General features: G+C 51.3%; 1 protein-coding gene across 1 annotated transcript in view; it reads left to right on the top strand.

Moving 5' to 3' along the window:
• Window positions 1-23,345, top strand: part of CSMD2 (CUB and Sushi multiple domains 2) — a gene marked incomplete at both ends in the record, with an annotated part of 270,482 nt that overhangs the window by 206,361 nt on the left and 40,776 nt on the right. The window contains 12 exons of the mRNA XM_084274397.1: window positions 456-580; window positions 4,283-4,379; window positions 5,338-5,442; window positions 8,510-8,628; window positions 8,720-8,789; window positions 11,256-11,372; window positions 12,348-12,557; window positions 14,064-14,252; window positions 16,853-17,030; window positions 18,066-18,211; window positions 21,797-21,877; window positions 22,561-22,674. Of these exons, the coding sequence (XP_084130523.1) occupies window positions 456-580; window positions 4,283-4,379; window positions 5,338-5,442; window positions 8,510-8,628; window positions 8,720-8,789; window positions 11,256-11,372; window positions 12,348-12,557; window positions 14,064-14,252; window positions 16,853-17,030; window positions 18,066-18,211; window positions 21,797-21,877; window positions 22,561-22,674 (1,551 nt within the window). The remainder of the gene's footprint in view (window positions 1-455; window positions 581-4,282; window positions 4,380-5,337; window positions 5,443-8,509; window positions 8,629-8,719; window positions 8,790-11,255; window positions 11,373-12,347; window positions 12,558-14,063; window positions 14,253-16,852; window positions 17,031-18,065; window positions 18,212-21,796; window positions 21,878-22,560; window positions 22,675-23,345) is intronic.

Here is a 23,345-nt window from a genome sequence, read left to right as displayed (position 1 = left end):
TCCTGCCAGTCTCTGCCCTTTAAGAAGCTGATTCCCCTCCTGTTCCTCTGCTCCCTTCAGGGACTGGAAGGCTGCAATGGGGTTGCCCCACAGCCTTCTCTTCTCCAGGCTGAACAAGGCCAGTTTGCCCAGCCTCTCTCCGTAGAGGAGCTGCTCCAGCCCTCTGATCATCTTTGTAGCCTCTTCTGAACCCCTTCCAGCAGTTCCACATCTTTCCTGTACTGGGGCCCCAGCTCTGGACACAGGACTCCAGCTGGGGCCTTACGAGTGCAGAGCAGAGAGGGACAATCCCCTCCCGGTCCCTGCAGCTGCTGCCAGTGGATCTTGCAGTCACCCCAATGAGAGTTCTTCCCACAAATCCTACTCCTTAATCCCGAGCCGGTTCCGCTTGCTGGTTTTGTTGTAAAGAGAGGGGTGTTGTGTGACATCCTCCCGTGTCACTGTGCTTCTTTCAGTGCCGTGTGGGGGGAACCTGACCGAGCGCAAGGGCACCATCCTGTCCCCCGGCTTCCCCGAGCCCTACCTGAACAGCCTCAACTGCGTCTGGAAGATAACGGTCCCCGAAGGAGCAGGGATACAGGTGAGGTGTTAGCAGCTGTGGCCTGAGCTCCAGAGGAGCACACAAGGCATCCAGTGTGCTCGAAGGGGCTGTGTGGTACGCAGTTGCTCGTAGGAAGGAGCTGGGTTGGATGTGTGGAGTTCTGGAGCCAGACATCAACTGACATCGTGATTGCCCAAAGTGGGCAATATTTCACAGGATTTTTTTGTCTCCTGGAGGCCCTCTCTGTGGGAAATCAGCTGGAGCCCACGTGGCTGCTCTGGAGTAACAAAAGAATTGTGGTATTTTGGATATATCTTCATACCCATTAATTATGCAGTGTTGAGAGCAGTGTAAGCTACACCACCAAGAGTTGCTTGCTCGTGGTGCCTGCGTGGATTTGTTATGCAGCAGGGTGATTATACAATTACAGCTTTGCTGCTCATTGTCTCCAGGTAAACGAGCTCTCTCTCCAGGCCTTTTTTGTGGTCCTTATCATTCCTCAGCAGAAATAGCCCCACAGGCTAGAGGATGTCAGGAATTCAACCCGACATTGGAGACCAAACCTTAGATAAAGTTCCCCTCCAGCACGTGTGTGCCTCATCCTCAAGACATCTCGTTGACATCAGCTGATACACAGGCGATGGATTCATCCCATGGACCTCGTTACCAAAGGGTTTCCTTCTCCTCCTTTACTCCACTTTGTCTGCAAGGGTTTTGTTCATTAAGTGCTTTAATTTCTCAGTGCAGCTTGGTAGACTTGTAGGTGGGTTCCTCCCTCCCGGCAGCACACTCAGCCGTTGGCACACAGCATCAGCATTGCCTGGCTGGGTCACAGTTCTGCTCTCCAAGACAGGGATTCTTACTGAGTGGTATCATCAGGACCCAAACTGAACCCTCAACCGGGGTCTGGGACCAGGTACTGCCATAAGGACCCAAACCAAACCCTGAACCAAGGTCTGGGATAGCAGAGCCAATGGGAGCAGCACCAGGAGCACCACAGGGAAACAGCACAAGTCTGGAGTAATGATTCTGTGCCCTCTGCCAGGTGTAGAGGCTTTTCCTTTGCCTGGTCCAAGGAATTCCACTCCCTTTCCAAAGCCCTTTAAAAGCAGCATTTTCAGAACCCTCAGAGCTCACTGTCGATACCTTTGTGGTTCCTCTGAAATTTCAGCCATTCTCCAGAGCGTGGCAGGAGGATCCATATAACTCAGCCAGGCATCTGAACAGTTGGGGCAGTTGGCAAGTTGTTCAGGACTCCTGGGATGGGGAGGTGATAATTCCCTTAATTTTTAACACCACGTAAATAGATGTCAGTGCTGTGTTGAGTGCTCACTGCCACTTCTCAGCCCGGGGAGCTGTTTTTGCACATGTCTGCTAAGCTTAGAGGGAAGTGGGTATTCCAGCAGGCTGTTAAAAGCGTGTCTTTATTCATAAGTACTTGTTTCTCACCTCTTTGGCTGTGCAAATGCAGCTCTCGCATGTCAAACTGGAAAATGTAATGCCAAAGTGGTTTTAAAGGTTTCTTTTTCTTTTCTTTTTTTTTTAAATTTCTGCTGGATGTGGCCTCCTGCCAGGGATATGGATGTGTTGGGGTCTAACACAGAATGGAGGCAAACAAAAAGTCTGTCTTTGGCACCGCTGGAGCCTTAAGTCCAGTTTCGAGGTCTAGAGTGGGAAGTTTTGGTGAGGGGCAGTGCTGTGGTGCTTTAGCATCAGCCCTTGATCTGGGGCTCTGCCAGAGTCCCTGTGGACCCACACTAGTGCCTGGGTTGCTGCCTCTGTGCCAGGCTGCACAGGGGACACCGTGTGCACCCATCGCCTCTGGGCTCTAGCCATAGACCAGCCTCAGGACATCTCCTCTCAGTCGTGTTGGTTTGTGACACTGGGGCTTCCACTGGAAGTCATCTGGGGAGTGGGGAAAGGCGTTTGGCCCCATGCAGGAGCTGTTGGTTGGGGAGCAGCCCAGAGGCAGGGTGATGGCCACAGAGCCCGACCACCGGTGCTCCACCTGCTCGCAGCACGATGACCAGCTGGGATGGGCTCTGCTTCCCTGGTCAGCCACAGCTTCTGTGTGCCAGACGTTCTCAGTTATTAGGTGCTAATTTAAGTAGCAGTTTACCCTCATTTTGTACAACAATTAAAGGTTAAACAACTGTAAATCAGAGGAGGAGGTGAAATTAAAGCTTTCTTGGTAGCAGCCAGTCACTAGCAGGACTTTTATGCAATCAGTGTACGAGCTGGCACTTCTGCCATGAATTATTCATCCTGTAGCAAACCTTCCTGAGCGAATTAATTTCTATACAAGGCAGTAAATAGATGCAGATCCCTTGTGAATCCACGTCAGACTAGAATTAGGACCTTAAAAATGTTTATTCCGTAAAGTTTGGGGGGGGGGAATAAATAATTTAGGAAATGTAAGAGCAAACAAAATGCACCTTCTCAATCCCTGTTCTCCTTCAATAATGTAAATCACAATAGGGGTGTAATTATGCAGACTGAAAGGTATTGACTTGGTCAGTGTGATCGGTAATGGCTCTGCAGGGGTCACTGCAATTTCTGCTCCACGAACTTCACTTCTTTTTGGGGGATAAAAAATAACCAACAATAAAAAGACTTTGCAGGAACTTTATGGCCTGCTTTATTATTGGGAATAAATCAGGGAGGAAAAGGTGGAAGTGGCAGAAGTAATGGGGTTTGAGTTTTATTTTTTTAATTTAAATTACTATTAATGTTTTTAAGTGTGTGTTTCTGTTTGGTGGGGCAAAGGCAAGTGAGACCTTTGGAGCGGATGAGTAAATCCAGAATAAGAACACTGCAGGATAACAGGGATGGGGGCTTCACAGAGGGAAGGGAGAGGGTGTGCACCTGTGTGTGCATGCAGCTGAGACTTGGGGTGCATGGAAATCTCTCCGCACTTCCCAGTCCTGCTGAGCTCTGTGCTAAGGCAAGTGGAGCTGCCCAGGACTGCCATACATCAGTGGGGAATCCTCACCCAAAGAGACCTGGAAGAGTTGACAAAGCCTTCTGTTGGGGCCAGGTCGTGCCAGTGACACTCCTGATGTGTCTTTATGGGTTCTTTTTAAGCAAGGCTGTTGGCTGGGGAGTGGAATTTGAGGTTCTCAGTGTTGGGAAATTCTATCTAGAGCCCATAAAGCTGTTTGTTGGGGATTTTTTCCTGAATCCTGGTGGCTTTCTCTCAGGTTTGCTGTCTGACTCCCTCGGGCCATTCACCAATAGGACGTACAGTGCAGCTTGTTCCTCTCAGTGGGGCACTGAAAGGCTGAACCCATTTTAATGGTAACTGAGGAACACAAATCTCTGCACAGAGACAGTTGCAGAAGCTTCATGGGATTAAAAAAACCTGGTGTCTTAACGTGGGTTTGTTTTTATTGTAGCTGTTGGGTTGGTAGTGGTTGCTGTGCTGTGAAAGTGGTGTCAAAGCCTTCAGGGGCTTCTCACTGCAGAGGAAGAGAAGGCTCGGGGTCCTCAGCTGCTGTAAAGTAGCTGGGAAGTTAGGGAGCAGCAGAAATCAGCCCCCAGTATGGAAGTCTGGAGTGTGGAGTTGCTGGAAACAGCTGGATAACGAAGTGGTGGTTGTCAAAGGCAACTGATCTCCAAGTTTTACTAGTGCATTACCACAGATAAACAGCAGTGCTGACTTAAAGCCTTGTTAATTGGCGTTACCTGGTTCGTTAGCATGATTGCAGGAGGTGTGATGTCCTCTCTTTTTCTTCTCTTCAGATACAGGTGATCAGTTTTGTAACTGAGCAGAACTGGGATTCCCTGGAAGTGTTTGATGGAGGAGATAACACAGCCACCATGCTGGGGAGTTTCTCTGGTACGTGCTCAGCGTCGTGCTCAGTGAGGCCCCTCAGTGCATGCTGAGTCCCTGTTCACATCAGCTGGACTTCAGCACGTCTGGAGGATTAAGCACAGGCTCAAGTGCTTCAGAAACTGGGGACAGATTTAAGTATGTCACTAAAGGGAGTCCTGGGCTTTGAGTTGGGTGTTGGGCTGCTGCTTTCCTGCAGAAAACACAGAGCCTTGAACACAAGACCAGTGGGTGAGTGTTGGGGGCTTTTGGAAAACCCCCTGAGCACTTCCACAGCGTGGGAGCTCCTGCAGCGCTGTGGGGCTGGGTGAGGTTACCCCAGACCGCTGCGCTCAGCAGGGTGTCCTCACCAGGCACCACGCTGGGTGAAGGGCTACAAACCAGCCTGTCCTCTGCTCAGCAGTGGGACAGTGGCTCTGGGGAGAGCAAGGAGCAGCAAACAGCCCCAAGAGCATCGTAAAGCTTTAAAATAGCAGAGCTGCTCCAAAACAACAGCCCTGATTCTTGCTGCTTTAATGAACAAAGGTGTTCAAGCTGCTTTGAGGGTGGTAAGGAGAAGAGTCCTGCATAAAAACCCAGCAGACCCAGGGCTGCTTTGACCTGCTGCTGCCAACGGCTCCAGGGGAGGAGGCAGGAGAGAGAATCCAGACCTCAGGGGGATGGGGACCCACACTCCACCCACGCTGTTTCTCATCACTGTTTCCCTTCTTGATGCTTTTGAGTCTGTCTGGTCTGTAAGTGGCAAAACTTCCCATGATGGAATTCATCAGAAGATTTGCAAAGGCCGTTGCAGAGAGCCCTTGGTATTTCTCAATTGGCCTCATTAGAACCTGATCAAAACCAACAGAGCTTGTTAAGTTAAAGGACTTTCTGTTCTCAGCCTCTTCTGCAGCAAGTCTCGGAGGACACGGAGGAGGAAGAAAGAATCCTCTTCAGTATCTTTGTGCACCTCTTGTTTTCCCAGGAACTACAGTGCCTGCGCTGCTGAACAGCACTTCAAACCAGCTCTATCTGCATTTCTATTCGGATATCAGCGTCTCTGCTGCTGGCTTTCACCTGGAATACAAAAGTAAGAGCAATTCAGCCTTGATCTCATGGTTCCTCTGAGTGATGGGGGAACGGTTACGGAGCCGGTGCCTCGTAGAAGCAGGGCTGTTCAGTGGGGAAGGGCAGTGAGCTTTGAGGCCCGTGCCTGTGTGGTTCCCTGCTGTCAAGCTGCAGAGAGGGAGCGAGGGTTAGATGGAGAGCAGATGCAGCAGAGGAGATGTGGGGTCACGGGGTGACCCTCGTCTTGCTGCTGCTGCACTTGGTAGCACTGGTTGGGTTCCTGTGTTGTAGCACAGGAGTTGTAGAGGCCAAAGCATTAAAAACTCAAGGAGAGTTGGCCTGTTCAGCGTGGCACTGGGGTCTTTGCTTGGGAAGTGCCTCAGACGATGCTTGCCAGAGGCTGGGAGGGACTGCCTGTTCTCTGCAGGCTTTCCTAGGCATTCAGTACTGGTCACAGCATCATTTCCATCCTGACTGGTGGGAATGCACAGTCACACTCCTTTTGCAGCCTCCAACTCAGGGAGAATCACTGGCACGAGCTAAAGGAGAAGTGTTGAGATCGTGTTCCAAAGGAGGCACCCCCCCTGAAGCGTGGGCACCTGCTCCTTTCCCCCATCCTCCGTGATGGACACTTGGGGGGTGCATCCCTTATGGGTTATGCCAACATCTAAACTGAATGAACCACTCTGCTTCTGGTAGGTCTGATGCAAAGCTGCCTTCAGTTCTGGGGTATCCAGACCAAAAAACATCGTCATAGATGATGATACACAGAGACAGTACAGAGAAGCAATCCTCAGTGGCAGGAGAACAGACCAGACTCAAACTGGAAGACATGGCAGGGAAGAGAGTCTCTTGAGAGAAGGGCTGGCAGGTTTGGGTAACGATGCCAAAAATTCCTTCTCCCCCATGTCTGTGTGTTGATTGCTGCCATCAGAGCAGATGTCTGTTCAGGAAAGGTGTGCTGCAGCCAAGCTGCAGCGGGTCCCAGTGTCGGTGGCTGTTCCCTCGCCCGTGGTACAGCACTGAGGGCTGGAATTATTGATGTACAGCCTGGCTGCAGCACGGCCAGCGTCAGGCAGGTGCAGATTGGCACCTCTCAGCTCTGTTCAGTGCATCATGGACACTGAATGTTGAGCTTGCAGCCAGGAAAGCAAGCAGGTTCGTGTCTCTGCAGTGTGCTAGAGGTACAGGTGCAGTGGGGCCAGGAGCTGGTCTGGTCTTCGTGCATCTCTCAGGGGACCAGTTAGTGCCTGGCGATGGTCTGGCTCTGCTCGGGCGCTGGTAGGAGCGATGGAGAGCTGATGAGAGGGGTGCTGGCGCTGCTGTCCCTGCTCACACCATCTTCCTTGGGGCAATGTAAACATCCTCATTTCTTGCTGGCCGCCGTGTCTGACAGTTGGTCCTGGTGACAGATCCTGTGCTTGTCTCTGAAGCCAACCCCTGTTCTGTTTATTTTTTCCGGAGCAGCAAACAGATTTGAGAATGAATTTCGTGTTGTAAAGTGTCTGCAGAACCAGTGTAGCTGTTTGGCTGCACAGCCTGTGCTTTTAGAGGGCAACTAGTGCTCAGCTTTCCAGCTTTTACTGGGTTTGCAGGCTGAGACCAAGCACATGAATGGATCCAGCAAAATCACAGCAACCAAGAAGATCAGGGAGAGAGATTGCACCCCAGATTGCTCTCTGGGAGCTGGCAAAGTGGATGCTGTTACAGAATTTCCTTGCTGAAACTCTTTTCTTCTCCATTTCTGTTTCAGCCAGTAAGTTCTTGGAGGATTGTGTCTCCCTGTTGCAACGATCACGTTCAGGTTCTTTGGAAGGCTTGGGGTCATCAGGCTCGTTTGGTTCCTTTGCTGTGAAAATCAATAGATGTTGGTTTTTCAGGGCAGCTGGAAATAGTTTATTTTTGCTTTGCTTGTATGGTTGGAATTTCACATCCCTGAGCCCCACGTTTTGCCTTGGGTTAGAGGTGCTGCCAGGAAGTTTTGAATTGAGCTAAAACATGGGGTTTTTTTTTTCCCCTCCCTTTTCTCCCTCGCTGGGTTCCTCAGACAAAGCTCTTACCTCTGCACCCTGCAAAGCCAAAGCAGAGCAAGAACAATCTAGGGCTGAGCAAAATTCAGTGTCCACTGCTCTGGGAAGCTATTTAAAGCTGTTTTCTCTCTGAAGGTCAGGCAGCACAGCCGTGTGTGGGAAGGCACTATGTGCTTTCTTGCTGGGAAGCGTGACTGGCGTTCCAGGAGGAGAAGGCAGCAGCTCCTTTCTCAGTGCTTTTTTCCCCCCCCCCTCTCTTTACATCTGCTTTGGGCTCAGCCTGGGGCCTGTGGAGTTTAAGCAGCACATTAGTCCTTGCAGGGATGCAGAAGGTTATCTTCCCATGGCAGCTGCCGGCGCTGAGAGCGAGGGAGGTGCTGGCAGGCAGCTGGGCTGCGGAGGGTGCGAGGTGGCTGCAGACACCCGGCTTGGGTTTCTCTCTGCAGAAGGGAGAGGAGGGGGTGGCACGTGTGTGTAAGGGAGGCACGCCAGCCGACACGCGACTCTGGGGCTGGCTCCTTGGGTTTGCAGCAGGGTGTTCCCAGTTGGGAATTACAGGGCTGGGATGGAAGCGGGGTTGGATGAGATTGTGGTGGGCTGTCCTGCAAGTGGTGTGGAGGAGCAGCCCTGCTTATTGCTGCTTCTGGCTCGAGGTGGATCCAGTCTGTAAGTGAAAGCAGGAGGAATAGGGTTGGAGGAGGAAACTGGGATGAAACTGGGCTGTCTCCATGGAGGTGTCAGGGTTCGGTCAGAGATATTTTTGACCACGAATCCCAGAGTGATTTGTGATGCATTTGTATGTGGAAAAAAGTGTGTTCCAGGTAAAGTGAAGGCAAGTAGATGTGAATACAGATCCCAGACATGCCCTGTGTCCCAGGAACACCACCTGATCAGGGCTGTCCTGGTGCAGAATCCCAAGGCCACTGCACTTTCCCACCCGCTCTGGTGGAGGTGGTTGGGAGACAGGGAAATGGGATAAATGAAGGGATGTGTTTCCATTCCTTCAGCACAGACCCCATCCCTCTCTCTGGAGCACTCATCCTCCTCTTGCCTCCACAGCCGTCGGTCTGTCCAGCTGCCCAGAGCCCCCTGTCCCTGGGAACGGGCTCAAGATCGGCGAGCGCTACTTAGTGAACGACGTCGTGTCTTTCCAGTGTGAACCAGGCTACGCCCTCCAGGTACTGAAGATTCTCCAACAAAGAGGGTAACAACCACCCCGGGATACAGGGAGACCCCCCCAGCCCTGTGCCTTGTATTCTTCTCTTCCAGGGCCACTCTCACATTTCCTGCATGCCAGGCACTGTCCGTCGCTGGAATTACCCACCGCCCCTGTGCATCGGTAGGACTCCTGTTCTCTTGTACCTACCAGACTGTTTTAGTGCTTTTCTCAATAATTTTTTTATTAAAGAAAGATAAAAGAAGGAAAAAAAAAGGGGGGGGTTGAGTTTGAGCAATGCCTGTATGTTCTGGAAGTGAGATAGTGAGGAAAAATCTTTGTGTGTTCCAGGGGGAACTTCAAGGAAAAAGGCCCTGTGAGCTGCCCAGAACTCTTCATTTTGAATATAAAATGTGGCTAGAGCATAAAATGTAAAACACAAAAGGTTTCCTCTACAAAAACTCCTTCAAAAAGGAAAACCTCAGACTGCTTTAGACCCAGAGTAGGTTGAGGCTTGTTTTCAGTCTTAAGGCCTTTGCTTAGGAGTGGGGTTTTATTTTAACAAAAGGCATCTTGCTGTCACTAAAATCACAGAATCACAAGGTTGGAAAAGACCTTTAAGATCATAAAGCTGCATCTTTTACTGGCACCTTACTCTGAACCACAGCACTCGGTGCCTTGTCCCCACCTTGGGGTCTGGTGGGTCCCGTGTCACTCAGCACGGCAGCTCTTTGCCTTGGCACCCTCCAAGTGCTTCTGCCCTTGGGAGAAGGGGACTCAGCAGGGGATTTCGACTGCAGAAGAAGTGAGCCTTAGGGGAAGAGTCACAGAGGTGAAAGGAACTTGCTGGAGTTTTTGGATTATTCTCAATATTGTGCTTTTAGCAGATCTGGATGTTTAATATTCATATTGCACATTTTACAGCTTTGAGAGAGACATTTATGCATTTAATAGCTTTAGTTAACAGTTATTTCAGGCTCCTGCTGTTCTAGCTTACATCATTTTGCTTTAAAGTAATTATAAGAGCTAACAGTTCTTTTATCCGATGATCTGCAGGCCAGGAATAAATAAAGAGACATTTATAGCAGGATGACTGAGCTAAAGGACTCGTACCCATGGGAGCTGCTCTGAAAGACATCAGAAGCCCTTCAGCTCAGCATTAGAGTTGGGGGGTCCCAGCCTGGGGGAGGATGGTGAGATTATCATCCAGCTGGTGACTAGCTCAGGGTTCAGGTTTTTATGGCATCGGTGACCCCGTTCAGGAGGATTTGGGGTGGCTGGGCTGCACCTCTGAGGCACTGTGGGGTGTAAACACCAGCGCAGTGGGACTGACACTCTTGGGTTTGGGGCAGTTGTGACCCAAATGAGTGCAGAGGTACAAACCCATCAACCTGGAGTGCTCCTATCCCTCAGCCTGCATCATGCTGCCCCAAAAAAGGTCACCCAGCTCAAAAGGGGCATGAACACATCTCTGCAGACAAGTGCAGATCATCATGAGTGACCATCATCCCTTCCAGGGATGCTGCAGCACCCCACGCTGACACATCCCACTCTCTGCTGTGTCCAAACCCTGACCAGACCCCGCTGGCTGCACAAAGCCCAGGCTGTGGTTCTTCTCCTGTGCAGAGAACAGCTTGCTTCCCTGGCAAAGCCTGCCAATTTTCTTTTGGTCTACTTCATCCAGATGCTCAGCTTCTAAATAATTCAGAAGTAGTTCTATTAAAGAGCCATTAAGAGGAAAAAAGAAAGAGAATTCTTCTGGGAGAAGCCTTGTTAGTAGCAAGTACTGACATAATGAGATACTGGACCTGGGGAGCCTGCACCTTGCCTGTCAGAAGGTGTTAGGAGCGTGCCTGGGGTGTATTCTGCTGGATGGTGTTACTGTAACGAGGCAGAGGTCATCCAGAGAAGCACAAGAAGAGCTATCTGTGCTTAAACTCTATGTGATGCCTTTTGTAAACATATTTTGTGCTGTCATCTGTGGATGGCTTCTTGGTAGGGAATTTACTTGAGTCAGTGTGCAAACACTCTGTTCAGTATTTACCAGTAATTGCCCAGAGATTGACAAGTACCACAGGCAAGGAAGAGCGGGTAACCAGGAGAAAACGTAGTGGGAACTGGAGTCAAAATGGGATTAGTCTGTTTCTTCACAATAGGGGGTTTTTTAGGTGGTTAAAAACTCCAACAAATGCACTGTTACAAAGTCTGTGGACAGAACAGAGTGTCCATGCCTCCTCTTGCAGCTCGGGTCTCTCCCTCCCGCTGTGATTGCCAAAAGTGGGTCTCTGGGCCCCTGTTTTTATTTCCAGAGGGCAGGAAAAAAGCATGTGGACGTGCAGGGCTTGGCAAACTTTGTGCTAGAATCAGAATTGCAGAATCACAGGAGTGTAAAGGTTGGAAGGGACCTGAAGAGCTCGTCAGGTCCAACCCCCTGCCAAAGCAGGGTCCCTAGGACAGTTCGCACAGGTTGGCGTCTGGATGGGTCTTGAATATCTTCAGAGAAGGAGAGCCCACAGCCCCCTGGGCAGACAGGCTTACCTTTTTCTCCTTTTAGTTTTTTAACTTATTTCCCACATGGCTGACTGGCCACGACCATCATCCAGAAGGACCCATGTGTGATCCTGCCCGTTAATGCTGTTGATTTTACAGCCCAGTGTGGAGGAACAGCAGAAGAGATGGAAGGAGTGCTGCTGAGCCCAGGCTTTCCAGGAAATTACCCAAGCAACCTGGACTGCACGTGGAGGATACTGCTGCCAGTGGGGTTTGGTGAGACAGCTGCTTTTGGCTTGATGCTCTCATGGAAGGGATGATGGGGTGATCCCGTCCCTGCTCAGTCGGTGCTGGGTGCATGGCTTGCTGAGACGAGTGACAGAAACTCTCTTGTTTGACTCCCTGACCATGCTCTCCAGTAAACCTGCATTTATAGGGTACTATGAAATGATAGTTCTGCAGAAGGTGATGACCAGTCATTGTGGAGCGTAGCAGGGTGATGGGATTTGTGAGCACGGCTCCGAATCAGCTGCAACACCCTCCCTTAGCGTGCCTGTGCACTTCTCCATCTTAGCTACTCGTGTTTGCAGTAGCCTTAGGGCATCCCTCATCACATCACCCTTTATAAACGTGATAAGTGGCCAAAGCTTGTGTCAGGTTATGTCCTGCCTCAGCTAGAGTTCCTGCAGGTTATGTCCTGCCTGATGAAGGTATCAGCACATTTGAAACTGGGCTCTCCCCAGCCCTCGGTGAGGCAGAAACCTGCACACCTGCAGCTCGGCTCTTCAGACCAGCCCCATCAGGGTGCTGAATGGTAGTGGAAGTATCAGGCCTGGAAGAAGCGCTGACTCTCCGGGTTTCCTGAATTAACTCTCCTGCTCCTGGTGTAGCTGCTGGGGAAAGCAGACACCGAGCTCGGGCTGCCCTGCCTCTCAGGCTGGCCGGCTGTCTGAGCTGGCCACAGCCTGTCCAGGGGGATTCCCTGTACTTGCTTTTCCCAGTTTCTCTGCTGTTGGGCAGAGGGGTGTGCACAGGAGCTCCAGCAGCATGAAACTACAGGCATTAATAGCCTGAGCTTGTCTGAAACCCACAGCTCCCAGATGTGCACCTACGGGCACCTTCTGCCTCCGAGGGGGTCAGTGTCCTGCTGCGGTCTGTCTGGGCTGTATCACGCATCCCTGGGAGAGCCGTGCTGATGCGCTCAGGCTCGGGTGCAGCTCCAGAGACAGGCTGTTCATTCCCCCTCTCCAGGTGCTCACATCCAGTTCCTAAACTTCTCCACGGAGCCCAACCACGACTTTGTGGAAATCCGCAACGGGCCGTACGACACCAGTAACGTCATCGGGCGGTTCAGCGGCACTGACATCCCGGGCTCCCTCCTGTCCACGTCTCACGAAACCACCGTGTACTTCCACAGCGACCACTCCCAGAACAAGCCGGGCTTCAAGCTGGAATACCAAGGTACGGAGAGCGCTGGACCAGCAGCAGTGGGACCGTCCCATCCCCGGGCGCTGAGGGTGCGGGCGGTGGAGCGAGGGCAGAGGCAGCACGGTTCTTGCTGTTCTCTTGTATTAATTCCATGAGGACTTAATCCAAATGAGTGGAAAGGTGTTACATGGAGACCACGCTTCATCCTCATAATTGGGATCTGTTCACCCAGACTCACGCCTACGGCAAATAACAAATGTTCCTGGAGAGCTTTGTGACAGTGAAATGCCTTTGAATTAATTCCAGCCAGATTCACTTAGATCTTGGCTCTGTCGACTGTCACATGCAGGGAGAAGAGGCCTCAGCACCCCTGACTCTGCTCTGCAGTTTTGCAGCTGCTTTTCAGTCTCAGCTGAAGTCTGGACCCATCCCTGCTGCGGCCTTGCTTTGTCCTGAGCTGGCTGCTGGAGGGAACAGGGTAAATCAGGCAACAGCCAAAGAGAATAATCATGGGGCTCCCATGGATACTGGGGGTGCCAGTAATCAGCCAGTACACTCAATGGGTGCACTCAGTCTGGCTCCTGGAGGTGATGGGCAATGTTGGTGCCTGCCTTCCTGCCCAGCTCGAGTCCTTGGGCAGCTCCAGCTTTGAGTGATGTCCTCTGAGCAGCAGCTCCCTTGCTCTCCAAAGACAGCAGCATGAGGCTCAGGAAGTCTCCTCCTCTTCCTGGATCTGCTGCTCTGTGTCTGAAAAACCCTTTCATCTTCTGTAGCCACCCATCCATGGCATGTGGGGATGCAAAGGGGCAAAGGAGCTGCCCTGGGCAGATACTGAACAGGATTAGGATGCGCTTTGCTGGATACGGCCAAGTGGTCCAGCTACTGCCTGGGGGAGAGAGCTGAGGGGTGGGAAGGATGGAGCCTGTGTCTTCAGCCACGTGATGCAGCCAAGGACTGACAAAGGGCTGACTCCCCAGAAATAGCAATAAAAGCCGCTACTCATACTTAATTGAAAACATTAATTCTGCCTTGGCTGTCCTGTCCGTGCACCATATAATTCATGCGCTGCTGCACAATTTAGGAAGGAATGTGCTCTGTGAGGCACTCTGGGTAATCTCATGGAAATTGCTATGCAAATTAGCTCTAGGGAGGCTGACCAATAATTTATAATGCCAGGTGGAACATGTTAACCAACTTGCTTGTATCCATCATGGGGGGTTGTCCACGTTTCCTTGAAAAACAAGGCAGGTTTCCCAATTAGAAGCGAAGTGCAGGGGTGACTTAGTGGAGACAGGCTCATAGACTCCTCTGGACCAGGGCAGCTCCCACACTCAGGGCTGAGCCTGGGCCAAAGCAGCAGGATTTTCCCTCAACCTTCATGCAGATGCGTGCACGGTTCATTAAAGTTTATCTCCTTCAATTAAATCCTTCTATGAGGAGAAGGTAGCCAAGCAGCACGGTGGGTGTACTGCTCCTGCTTTTTTTCTGAGGAAAATATGAAGTGTGAAACATTCCTCCTTAATTTTTTATCTGTGTCAGCCTACGAGCTGCAGGAATGCCCCGACCCTGAACCTTTTGCTAACGGTGTGGTGAGAGGAGCCGGTTACAACGTTGGCCAGTCCATCTCTTTTGAGTGCCTGCCTGGCTACCAGCTGATCGGCCACCCCGTCCTGACCTGCCAGCACGGCACCAACAGGAACTGGGACCACCCGTTGCCCCGGTGTGAAGGTATGGCTTTGGGGTCCCCCTGGGAGCACCCAGACGGGCACTTCTGGGGAGAGGAAAGGTGTTGGCGCCCTGTTCTTGGGCTCCTTTTGAATCCTTGTTTTCTCATTGGGCTAAAAGTTATCTTTGGAAATGAAAGTGTTGCTGGAGGCAGGCTGGGAACGTGCCCCTCGAATAAAGCCTCAGCCCCTGCGATGCTGAAGTCGTGTTCTCCATGAGTTAATGTCCAGCATGCTTCAGCCTGGTCCAAGCAAACACTTTGAACAGCTCAAGGAGCATCTTTTGGGGTGGTGTGGCTGGCTCCTGTGTGGTGGCTGAGGACTGTCTGTAGCTGTCACTCTGCTCGTGGCAGCAGGAGCTGCGCCTTCAGCATGAAGTGGTATAATCACTGCCTGCTTGCTTTCTATAGCCATGTTCAGCTTCTGTTAGTTTAGCACTGCTAAATAGAAACAATCCCTGGTAAAAGACCCTCATAGCTCTGAGCGTGGGGAGATTGTGTCCCTCTGTAGCCTCCTTAGTGTGGCAGCAATGGCATCTCCAGAATGACCCAGACGTGAGCTCTTTGGTACCCTTGACTGTGGTCTCCTTTCTGCAGACCACCTAGCTAGGAGGGCCCGTGCAGGGTGAAGGAGCAGATCTGTGTTCCAGGCATTGAAACTCAAACAGCCACATTCTCTTTTCCCAGCGCAACGTGGCTGGTTCAGCCTTTCATCCTCTGGGCGCACGGATGGAGTTTTCTGGGGTTTACTCTAGAAGGTTTTTCTATGAACCCTTTAGAAGTTCAAGGCTGCTTATTGAAGATTTCCCACGGCCCTTCCCAGGAGCACTGACCTTTATCCCAACCTCTTTACAGCTCGTGGTCTGCAGGAACTGAGCGCTGGGGAAGGAGAGAGGTGATATTTTCCCTCGTTTCAAGTCCGAAGTCCTTAAACCCCAGAGAACACAAAGCATAAAGAACCAGATCCTCAGCTGGTCTTTCACTGACCCCAGCAGCACAAGAGGGATGTGCAGTAGCTGAGACACTGTCCCACGCTCAGCTGGGTGCTGCTGGGAGGGTGGCAGCAGGATTGTGCCCTTTTCTACTTCAGGCATCACCTCCACCAGCTACAACCAGCCAATTCTTCCTCCTTTATTGTGCTTTTTTAAGTAGCTTTCTTGTTCTGCAGCGCTTCCAATAGCACAGAGGGCCGAGGGGTTAGGTACAGTTTGGACCATTGGCATCTTTCCTCTGTGTGCACATCTGCTGGTGATGAGAAAGTCAGCTCTCAACTTCTCTTTTCTAACTCTTTCCTTAAATGCTCTAGTTTTGCATAGCAACAAGTGGTGCAGACGTGCTGCCTTAGGCTAACCACCTCATCTTCCCCACACAGGTCACAACTGAAAGGCCTTTTAATTAAAAGAGAAGCTGTAATTTGGAAATAAATGCACGGGGGCTGAGGTTTCCAGCACTGCTCCAGGGAGTTCTTCCAGCCATCAGCAGGCTGCCTGCTGCTTTTCAGGGCAGGAAAGACCTTGGCCCCTGAGGTTTTTTGGGTGTTTGTTTCAGCAAATGAATATGGGGTTATATAAACACACACGTGCTTCTCTCAGCTTGAGAGACCATGTGCAGGAAGAGCAGGGAATGTGTGGAGCTCAGCTCTAACCTCACATCTTGGCCCATCAGGACAGGGCCAGGGTGGTAGAATTCTGTGGAGCTCCTCCTGCCTGCACAAGAGTTGTGTGTTCAGCCCTGAGCCTGGATCAGTCGTGTTGGGAGGGAGAGTGTGTTAGCTGGAGCTGAGGATGGGGTTCATGCAGCTACGTGCCTCACAGACAGAGCTGGCTCAGGCAGATGACACTGTCTGCACTCACCCCTGCAGATGTTCCCATCATTGCAGCTGAACTCCCATGCCAGGGAGGACCAGAAGCTGCTGCTCCATACACAGGACTTTGAGACCCGGGGACCTGCTGTGGCCTCTCTGTAGGGTGTCATCTTCCTGTCCCTCCTCTTCGCTGCTGAGGCTGCCTCTAATTGCCTCTCTTCAGTTTGCAAGTTCATTTGGGCCTGGAAGATACCTAGTGCAATGGAACTGTCATCTTGATTAATGAATTGGATGCTGCTGTCCTACAAATCATCATTTCCCCCCTGCTCAGATGTGCTCTGTGGAAAGCCAGATGCTTGGTGGTTCGGGTCCAGGCTGTGCTGTATGAGCGACTGGGCAGATTTGCCCACTGGTGTGATCTTGTCAGGAGCTGGGTTTTTCCATGCATGGGTGCAGACAGCTGGCAGAGCCCAAAGACTCTTTACTAGGGCAGAAGATAAAGTTTATTTACCCACCTGGCTGTTGCATCTGTATGAAACACCCTGACAGGCTCCTTTCAGCTCTGAAGCACTTGGATTTATTGTAATGGGCTGAAGTTAAAATGCTTAGATGTAGTCCTGACAGATGGGAATTGCTTGAGGCATCCTGGCTGAGATGTTGGGGTTGGGTCCTCCTGTATCCAGAACTGCTATGTTTGTATCCAAACAAAAACAAGAAGGAGGGGGAATAGGGGATCTCTAAGAGTTTTTATCTGGGGGGATGTTTCTTCACTAGTTTGTCTTTCTGTCTGATTACCTGCAGTGCCTTGTGGGGGGAACATCACCACCCAGAATGGGACAGTTTACTCTCCTGGCTTCCCCAACCAGTACCCTAATTCCCAGGACTGCACTTGGCTCCTTACAGTGCCGGTGGGATATGGAATCCACCTGAACTTCACTCTGCTGCAGACGGAGCCCTACAACGATTTCATCACTGTGTGGTGGGTACAGTGAGGGTCTGGGGACTGACTGGAGGAGCTGCTGTGGCTCAGCTTTGGAAAGATCTGGCTGATAGATAGAGCACCCACTGCCACGTTGTGTCTGAGAGTAGGGGTATCCTCTGGGCACACTGGGGTGAGGATTTGGGGTTTTTTTAACTCCAGGTGCAGGATGGAGCCATTAGATTAAGGACTGAGGGGGTAGCAAAACAGCCAGGGTGACTGACTCTGAGCACAGTGATGTTACAGCCCTGCAAAAGGCAGGAGTGCAAGGTCAGTGAGGGGAGTGATCCCTGGACCACGCAGCTGCTGGTGCCAAGTGATGGAAGTGGCATCCCTGGCTCTGGAGAGGTGTCTGGACAGCAATCTTTAGCTTTCAACAACCTTATTCCTCTGTGTTGTGCTGAGGGGTTAGGAACCAGCTGTGACCCCCAGCTGCCTTTTAAACAGCAGCACCTGGGAACTGCAGCCTCTGATGTAAAATGGGTGCAGTTCTGCTGCTGTTAATGAAGCAGCACTGATGTCCCATGTCCTGAGGACCTCACCCCTGGAGCCTTACAGGCTGGGATCTCCCTTTGCTGTTTGGAGAAGGGAAGAGAGATGGCGTGTGACCAACCTCAGTCAGCCAAGCCAGCACAGACAGCTCTTGAGCTTCTGCCCAAAGTCTTGAGCTTGTAGCACTCAAACAGCATCTGATTTTAAAAATATATCTCAGTGTCTGCTATGCAAACAGGGAGTGCAACTCCTTTGGAAAACTGGCCCCGATTCTCCAAGTACTGAGGTTAAAAATGAAGGTGATGTTTGTAATTGTGCTGCCAGAGGAGCTTATGCCAGTATAATGGGAGCAGAGAAGGGTCTGAGCATCCAGGTCAGCTGCTCTGGGAGCTGCTGAGACCATTGTACAGGTGTAGAAAAGGGAGGACAGGGAAGGAAGAGCAAGGAGGAGCTCCTGTGCAGGGAGCATAGGAGGTTGGTTGCTGCCTAGGATTAAAGACATATAACAGTGCTCTTTTCTTGTGTTTCTGACATGATTTCTAGGGATGGTCCACAGCAAACAGCCCCACAGCTTGGTGTGTTCACTGGCAACTCTGCTAAGAAATCAGCCCAGAGCTCTTCCAATCAGGTCCTGATGAAGTTCCACAGCGATGCAGCCAACGGAGGGATCTTTGCCATTTATTTCTACGGTCAGTATCGCTCACTGAGCAAGGGGCTGTGTTACCTGCTGTGGGACACAGAGGGGTGGATGGGGGGAGGACCAGTTCCATCCAAGGTGCAAAAAGCTGTACTTTGACCTTGAGTCTGGCCCAAAGAACTGGCCCACCCAGTTCCTGCCGGTTTGCAATTGAAGGTCTCTTAGGTAGTGAAGTGCTGGCTGGTGGTCAGGCAGTCTGGGCAGTTGTAGACATCCTCCACCATCCTGGTGATTCCAGCAGAGATCAAGTGCCTGCAAACGGCCACACCAACCCTACAGCTCTCCCAGTGTCTGTAAATACCATCCTCTCTCCACAGTGGATCATGTTCTGGGCAGCTCCACTTTGTTTGCCTAAATCCCCCCTCCCCCCCCAGTGGTGACTGAGCACAGTGTGGTCATCTCAGCATCCTGCTTTAAACGGTATCTGTGTTCCAGCTGAGAGGTGACTTCACTCCTCCAGGGAGTAAAAGGGGTTGGTGTAAATCCCTAGATTACCTGGGGATGCCTTGGTGCGAGTGCCGCTTGCGCTGGGGAGACGCTGGGCGTCAGCGTGGCAACAAGAGCATTTGCTTTCCACCACTGAACAAGAGCCCGACTTGAAATTGGATTAGCTAACGAGTTCCTGTGGCAGGGCTGGGAGTTTTGGAAGGCACAAACGGGGAGATCTCTCTTTGGTAATTAGCTGGCAGCCACAAAGTCTTACATGGTGGTACAGAATGTCTTAGCTTATGTTCAGCTCCGAACGGCAAGTGTTAGACAGGCTGGGTTTGGAGAGTGTTTGCTAGGCTTTTTGGAGGGGGAATCGGTTTATTGCTGCAGGATTCCTGTTGCTAGACAATGGTGCATATACAAGTTGTGCAGAAAATGCTGGTTTAGGCAGTTTGGCTCAGAAATGAGCAGTGTGTGAACACGCTGCCCATCGGCCAGCGCTCCCCCTCGTAATGAGAAGTAGATGCTGCTGCGGTTAGAGCCCGTCAGCACAGGTCACTGTTCCCTGGTCTCCGTGGCTGGAGCGTGGAGCATCTCCAGGTTGAGAGCTCTGGAGTTGGTGCTGGGCAGAGGCTGTTACAGACCCGATAACCACTCTGGCACTGCAGTGACTGCCTGGCCTTCTGTGTGCTGGCTTCTCTCTCCCTTTTTACATGGGACTTCAGAGTAACACCTGATCCCAGAGATTTTCAGTGATGGAGGTGAGATTCTTCTCTTTGCCATGCTCTCCTCTCGATGCTGGTGCCTTACACACCAGGAAAGGTGTGGGAGAAAGTGGAGGGGAGAGGTTTTCACACCGCACTCCAGCAGTGCCAACAGTGAAATCTTCAGCATCACCCTTTGGGGTGTAACTGCAGGAAACACCATTTCCTCAGGATCTACAGCAAAGTGTACTTTCATTCCGATGTCTGGCAGATTTGGGACATCAGAGACATCCTTCTCCAGCTCTGAATTGTCTTTTCCTGTATGGTGATGATCAGCACCATGTCAGAGAACCAGTGCCCTTTTAGAATGCCTCCAAAGAAACGTTTCTGTAGGGTGGAGGGAGGGAAACAAAAGAACGATTCACAGAGCTTAGAGATTCAATAGAGTCCCTTGAAAAATGATGGTGTTGCACCTATTATTGAAGGGGTTAGTTGAGGTGCCAGCACGAGCTGATGTGTGAGCGTGATGGGAAAGGAGTTTATGGCACAGTAACTCAAGGGGGTCCCAGCCTGGTTTCAAGGACAGGGCTCTCTTTTGTCGTGGTGAGAACAAATGGATGTGCTGTTGAAAGGAGCTTCACCGGTGCTGTATCACCCATATGCTGAAGCCACCTTAATCACACCTTGGTATTGAAATATGGCCCATTAAGGAGCAGAGATTAATGCTGTAAAAGCTGGGTTATCTTTCCGCTTCAATAGATGCTGTCAAGCACTTCTTAAATAGCAGTTAATTTAAATTTTTGTTCCGGTTTCCTTCTCCCCCCACTGTCAGACATCTGTTTAACAAAGGCTGTAAATAGGTGTGTTCCCTCCTGGGATGGCTCTTTGCTGTGTGGCAGCAGGGCTGTCCCCACCGCCTCTCCCTCCTCTCCCATCCCACATGCTCCTTTGCCCCTGCAGCAGATCATGGAGAAGGGGCTGTCTGAATTAAAGAGCTGGTGCTTTCCTGTAAACCACCCCCCGGTTGGGTTTAGCTCACTGGAGCAGCAGCACATGTTTTGATTGTTTCCCTACCCTTCACACACATGGGATACCTACGCCCATCCCTCCTGTGAACCAGGAGCGGCTGCATTCCCTCCAGCACATCCCCCTGGACCACAAACATCACCCTTTGGGAAAGTCTTCTCCTACTCCACATCAGGGGTCAGAAATTTGGGGTAAGACAGTGGGGTGACTCCTCCTCTCCAGGTACCATCATCACAAAGCCTCGGTGAGGGTGCTGGCAGGACCACCAGCCTCACCACCACGTGAGGAGTTCAACGTCGTGGAGTTAGTAAGAATTAATACTCAGTGGCAGCTTGAGCTTCAGTATCTTAAATTAAAGGGTTGATATAAATTTCAGGGGAAGTTATGCTTGGCCAGGGTCAGGTGCAGGGGGAGCAAAGATGCAGAGAAGTGCTGAGCAAATAGCAGGAAATGTCTGGCATTAATATTCATTTCGCTCCCAGGACTGTATTTTCAATTTCACTCTGCTCCCAGCTCTCGGGTGTTTATTTCCATGAGCAGCACAGTGCTGGAGCCTCGTGCACCCACGTGCTTGTAAGCAGCGTGGTTGTTCTGCTCCACGTTAGCTGCTCTTTAAATCTGGGAGGGGGGGGATTTGATATTTGCAGTGTATCTGGTCGGGTGTGGAGCCACAGGGAATTGTTGCTGCTCCTCAAGTGGATTTATTCTACCTGTTTAGCCACGGGGCACCCCTGGAAAAGCACTTAATTGTGCAAAGAGTGCAAGGTCTGCCCTGTTGTGTCCTCTGTGTGGCACCAGCATCGACCTTGCCTGGGTTACTTTGTGACCTGCAAGCTACGTGTAGGATTTGTGGTTGGAAACATGAGTCCTCCTGGAATCATTTCCAGAAGAAAAATCATTGAATAATTCAGAGTTAAAAGTAAATTGGTGAGTTTTGCTTCCTCTGTTCAAGGACAGGCAGTGAGGGGGAAATTGTCTCATGAATTATTGTCATTTGCTTGGTGATGGAGCAGCCTGTGAATCTCCTGCTGTGACTGACCTAACGCCACCGAGGTCACCACGACTGTCTGACTCAGTATCCCAAAAGGTGCTGGCAACGTGGCCTCACATCAGCGCCCACCAGTCATCATTCCACATTCATCCAAAGGGACTGACACTGTCTGAGCACCTCCACAGACTGGGAAAAAGCTGTTTCCCATTAGGTGTAAGGAGCTGGAGGCAGCAGCTTTGGGGCACAAATACCCAGAGCATCTCAGTAGGGACTGGGGCAGGAAGGGGACCATGGTCAGGCTTTGCCAATTCCTTCTGCCTGTGGAGCAGGGCGATTTGCCCTGATGGCTCTTGCTCTCAGCACCGAGATGGCCTTGGCTGCCTTCACCCCCAGCCTAACATCTGCTGCTCTTCCTTTGCTCTTTCAGCCTACCAGCTCTTCAGATGTCAGCCTCCAACCATCGTTCCCAACGCAGAAATCATCACCGAGAACGAGGAGTTTAACATAGGTACCTCTGGGGGTCTCAGCCCTCCCTCCCCCTCGCCAGCTGCTGGGGCAGGAAGACACGTGCATGTTGCCACCCCATCCCTGGGGTTACAGGAGACCACGTGTGGAATTGTGTGGGGCATGGGGTGACCTTGCTCAACACCCAGCAGTCAGATCGATCCGGTTGTCCTGAGGCTTCTCCTGTGTTAGTACAGAAGAGGTCTGGCTTTTGTGAAAGCCCTGAGCTTGTTTGGAGCGTGCAGAAACCTTTGCCACAGTGCTGGTTTTCAGGTGCTTCAAAGTGGTGTGTGAAAGCTTAAGGACCATTGTTACTTTTTTTGAGACCCTTTCACCTGTGTCCACTCTGCTTTTTGTGGTTTTTGCTGCTGCCCTTGGTTACATCCACGTTTTAAGTGTGTCTGGAACCAGTGAAGTAGCTGTGATTTATTTATTATTTTCTTTGAAAGCAGCTTTTCTCCCTGTCTGCTTTCTTGGAGGGAACGAATCACAATAGTCTCAGCAGTGTGACAGCAGTTTATCCCAGCTGAGGCTCTTTCCCTGCCCTTTATTTCCCCACAGTCATGCCAGAGCTCGATGGCAGAGGCATGGTCAAGGCGCTCCATTGTACCCCCTTTCCCAGGGCACAGTTCAGCCTTGGTCAGTTGGTCCTTCTCTTGGCTCAGGCTGTTGTGTTTCTGTCTGTAGGTGATGTGGTGAGGTACAGATGCCTTCCTGGCTTTACCCTGATTGGAAATGAAATCCTGACCTGCAAACTGGGCACTCACCTGCAGTTTGAAGGACCTCCACCCACGTGTGAAGGTAAAGCTGAGGGTGCCCAGCCTGGCAGCCAGAGTTTCCCTACCCAGACACTGCTGCGAGACGATGGGCTGGGGGAGGTTTCCTTGCACATCCTGCATCCCTGAGGTTGATTCTCAGCCCTCCAGGGTCCCAGTAGTGCAGTCCCACCCATCAGGACCTTGTGAGGAGGGTAGCGAGACACCTCTGTGCTGGGAGAGGCTGTTCTTCTGACCTGCTCACAGCCTGTCCCGGGGCTGAGCATCCCAAATAGACTCAACCCCCCACCACAGTGGGAGATTCACTGTGTGACTTGCTGCAACAGCTCTCTGATAAGCGATACAGAAAGTTCCTCCACCCCTTACTTGTTCCAGGGATTTAGTGGGGTCTCCACACAGTCTGGGGGGTTGTTTCCCCCCATCAAGTCCCCCTGGATTATACCCCAAGCCCCCGGTTCAGGAAAGCACCTTAAACTTGTACTTTCCTGGACTGGAGACTGAGCAGAGGGCTGACACACCGCATCTCTGATGGTGAGATCATGAGAACAGTCACCCAAATGTCCCTACCCCGGGGTGGGGAGGGGGGAATTCTGTGCTGAGTTTGCCAGTGACACATGAACAGCCAAAGGAAGAGCAGGCTGCAGTGAGACAAGCTCCTCCAGCAAGGCAATCCTGCGAGGAACAGCTTCTCTATTA

The sequence above is a fragment of the Gallinula chloropus genome, assembly GCF_964237585.1.
Source record: "Gallinula chloropus genome assembly, chromosome: 22".
NCBI lineage: Eukaryota > Metazoa > Chordata > Aves > Gruiformes > Rallidae > Gallinula > Gallinula chloropus.
The sequence above is the reverse complement of the archived record's forward strand: the minus strand, read 5'-3'. Positions and strand labels throughout refer to the sequence as shown.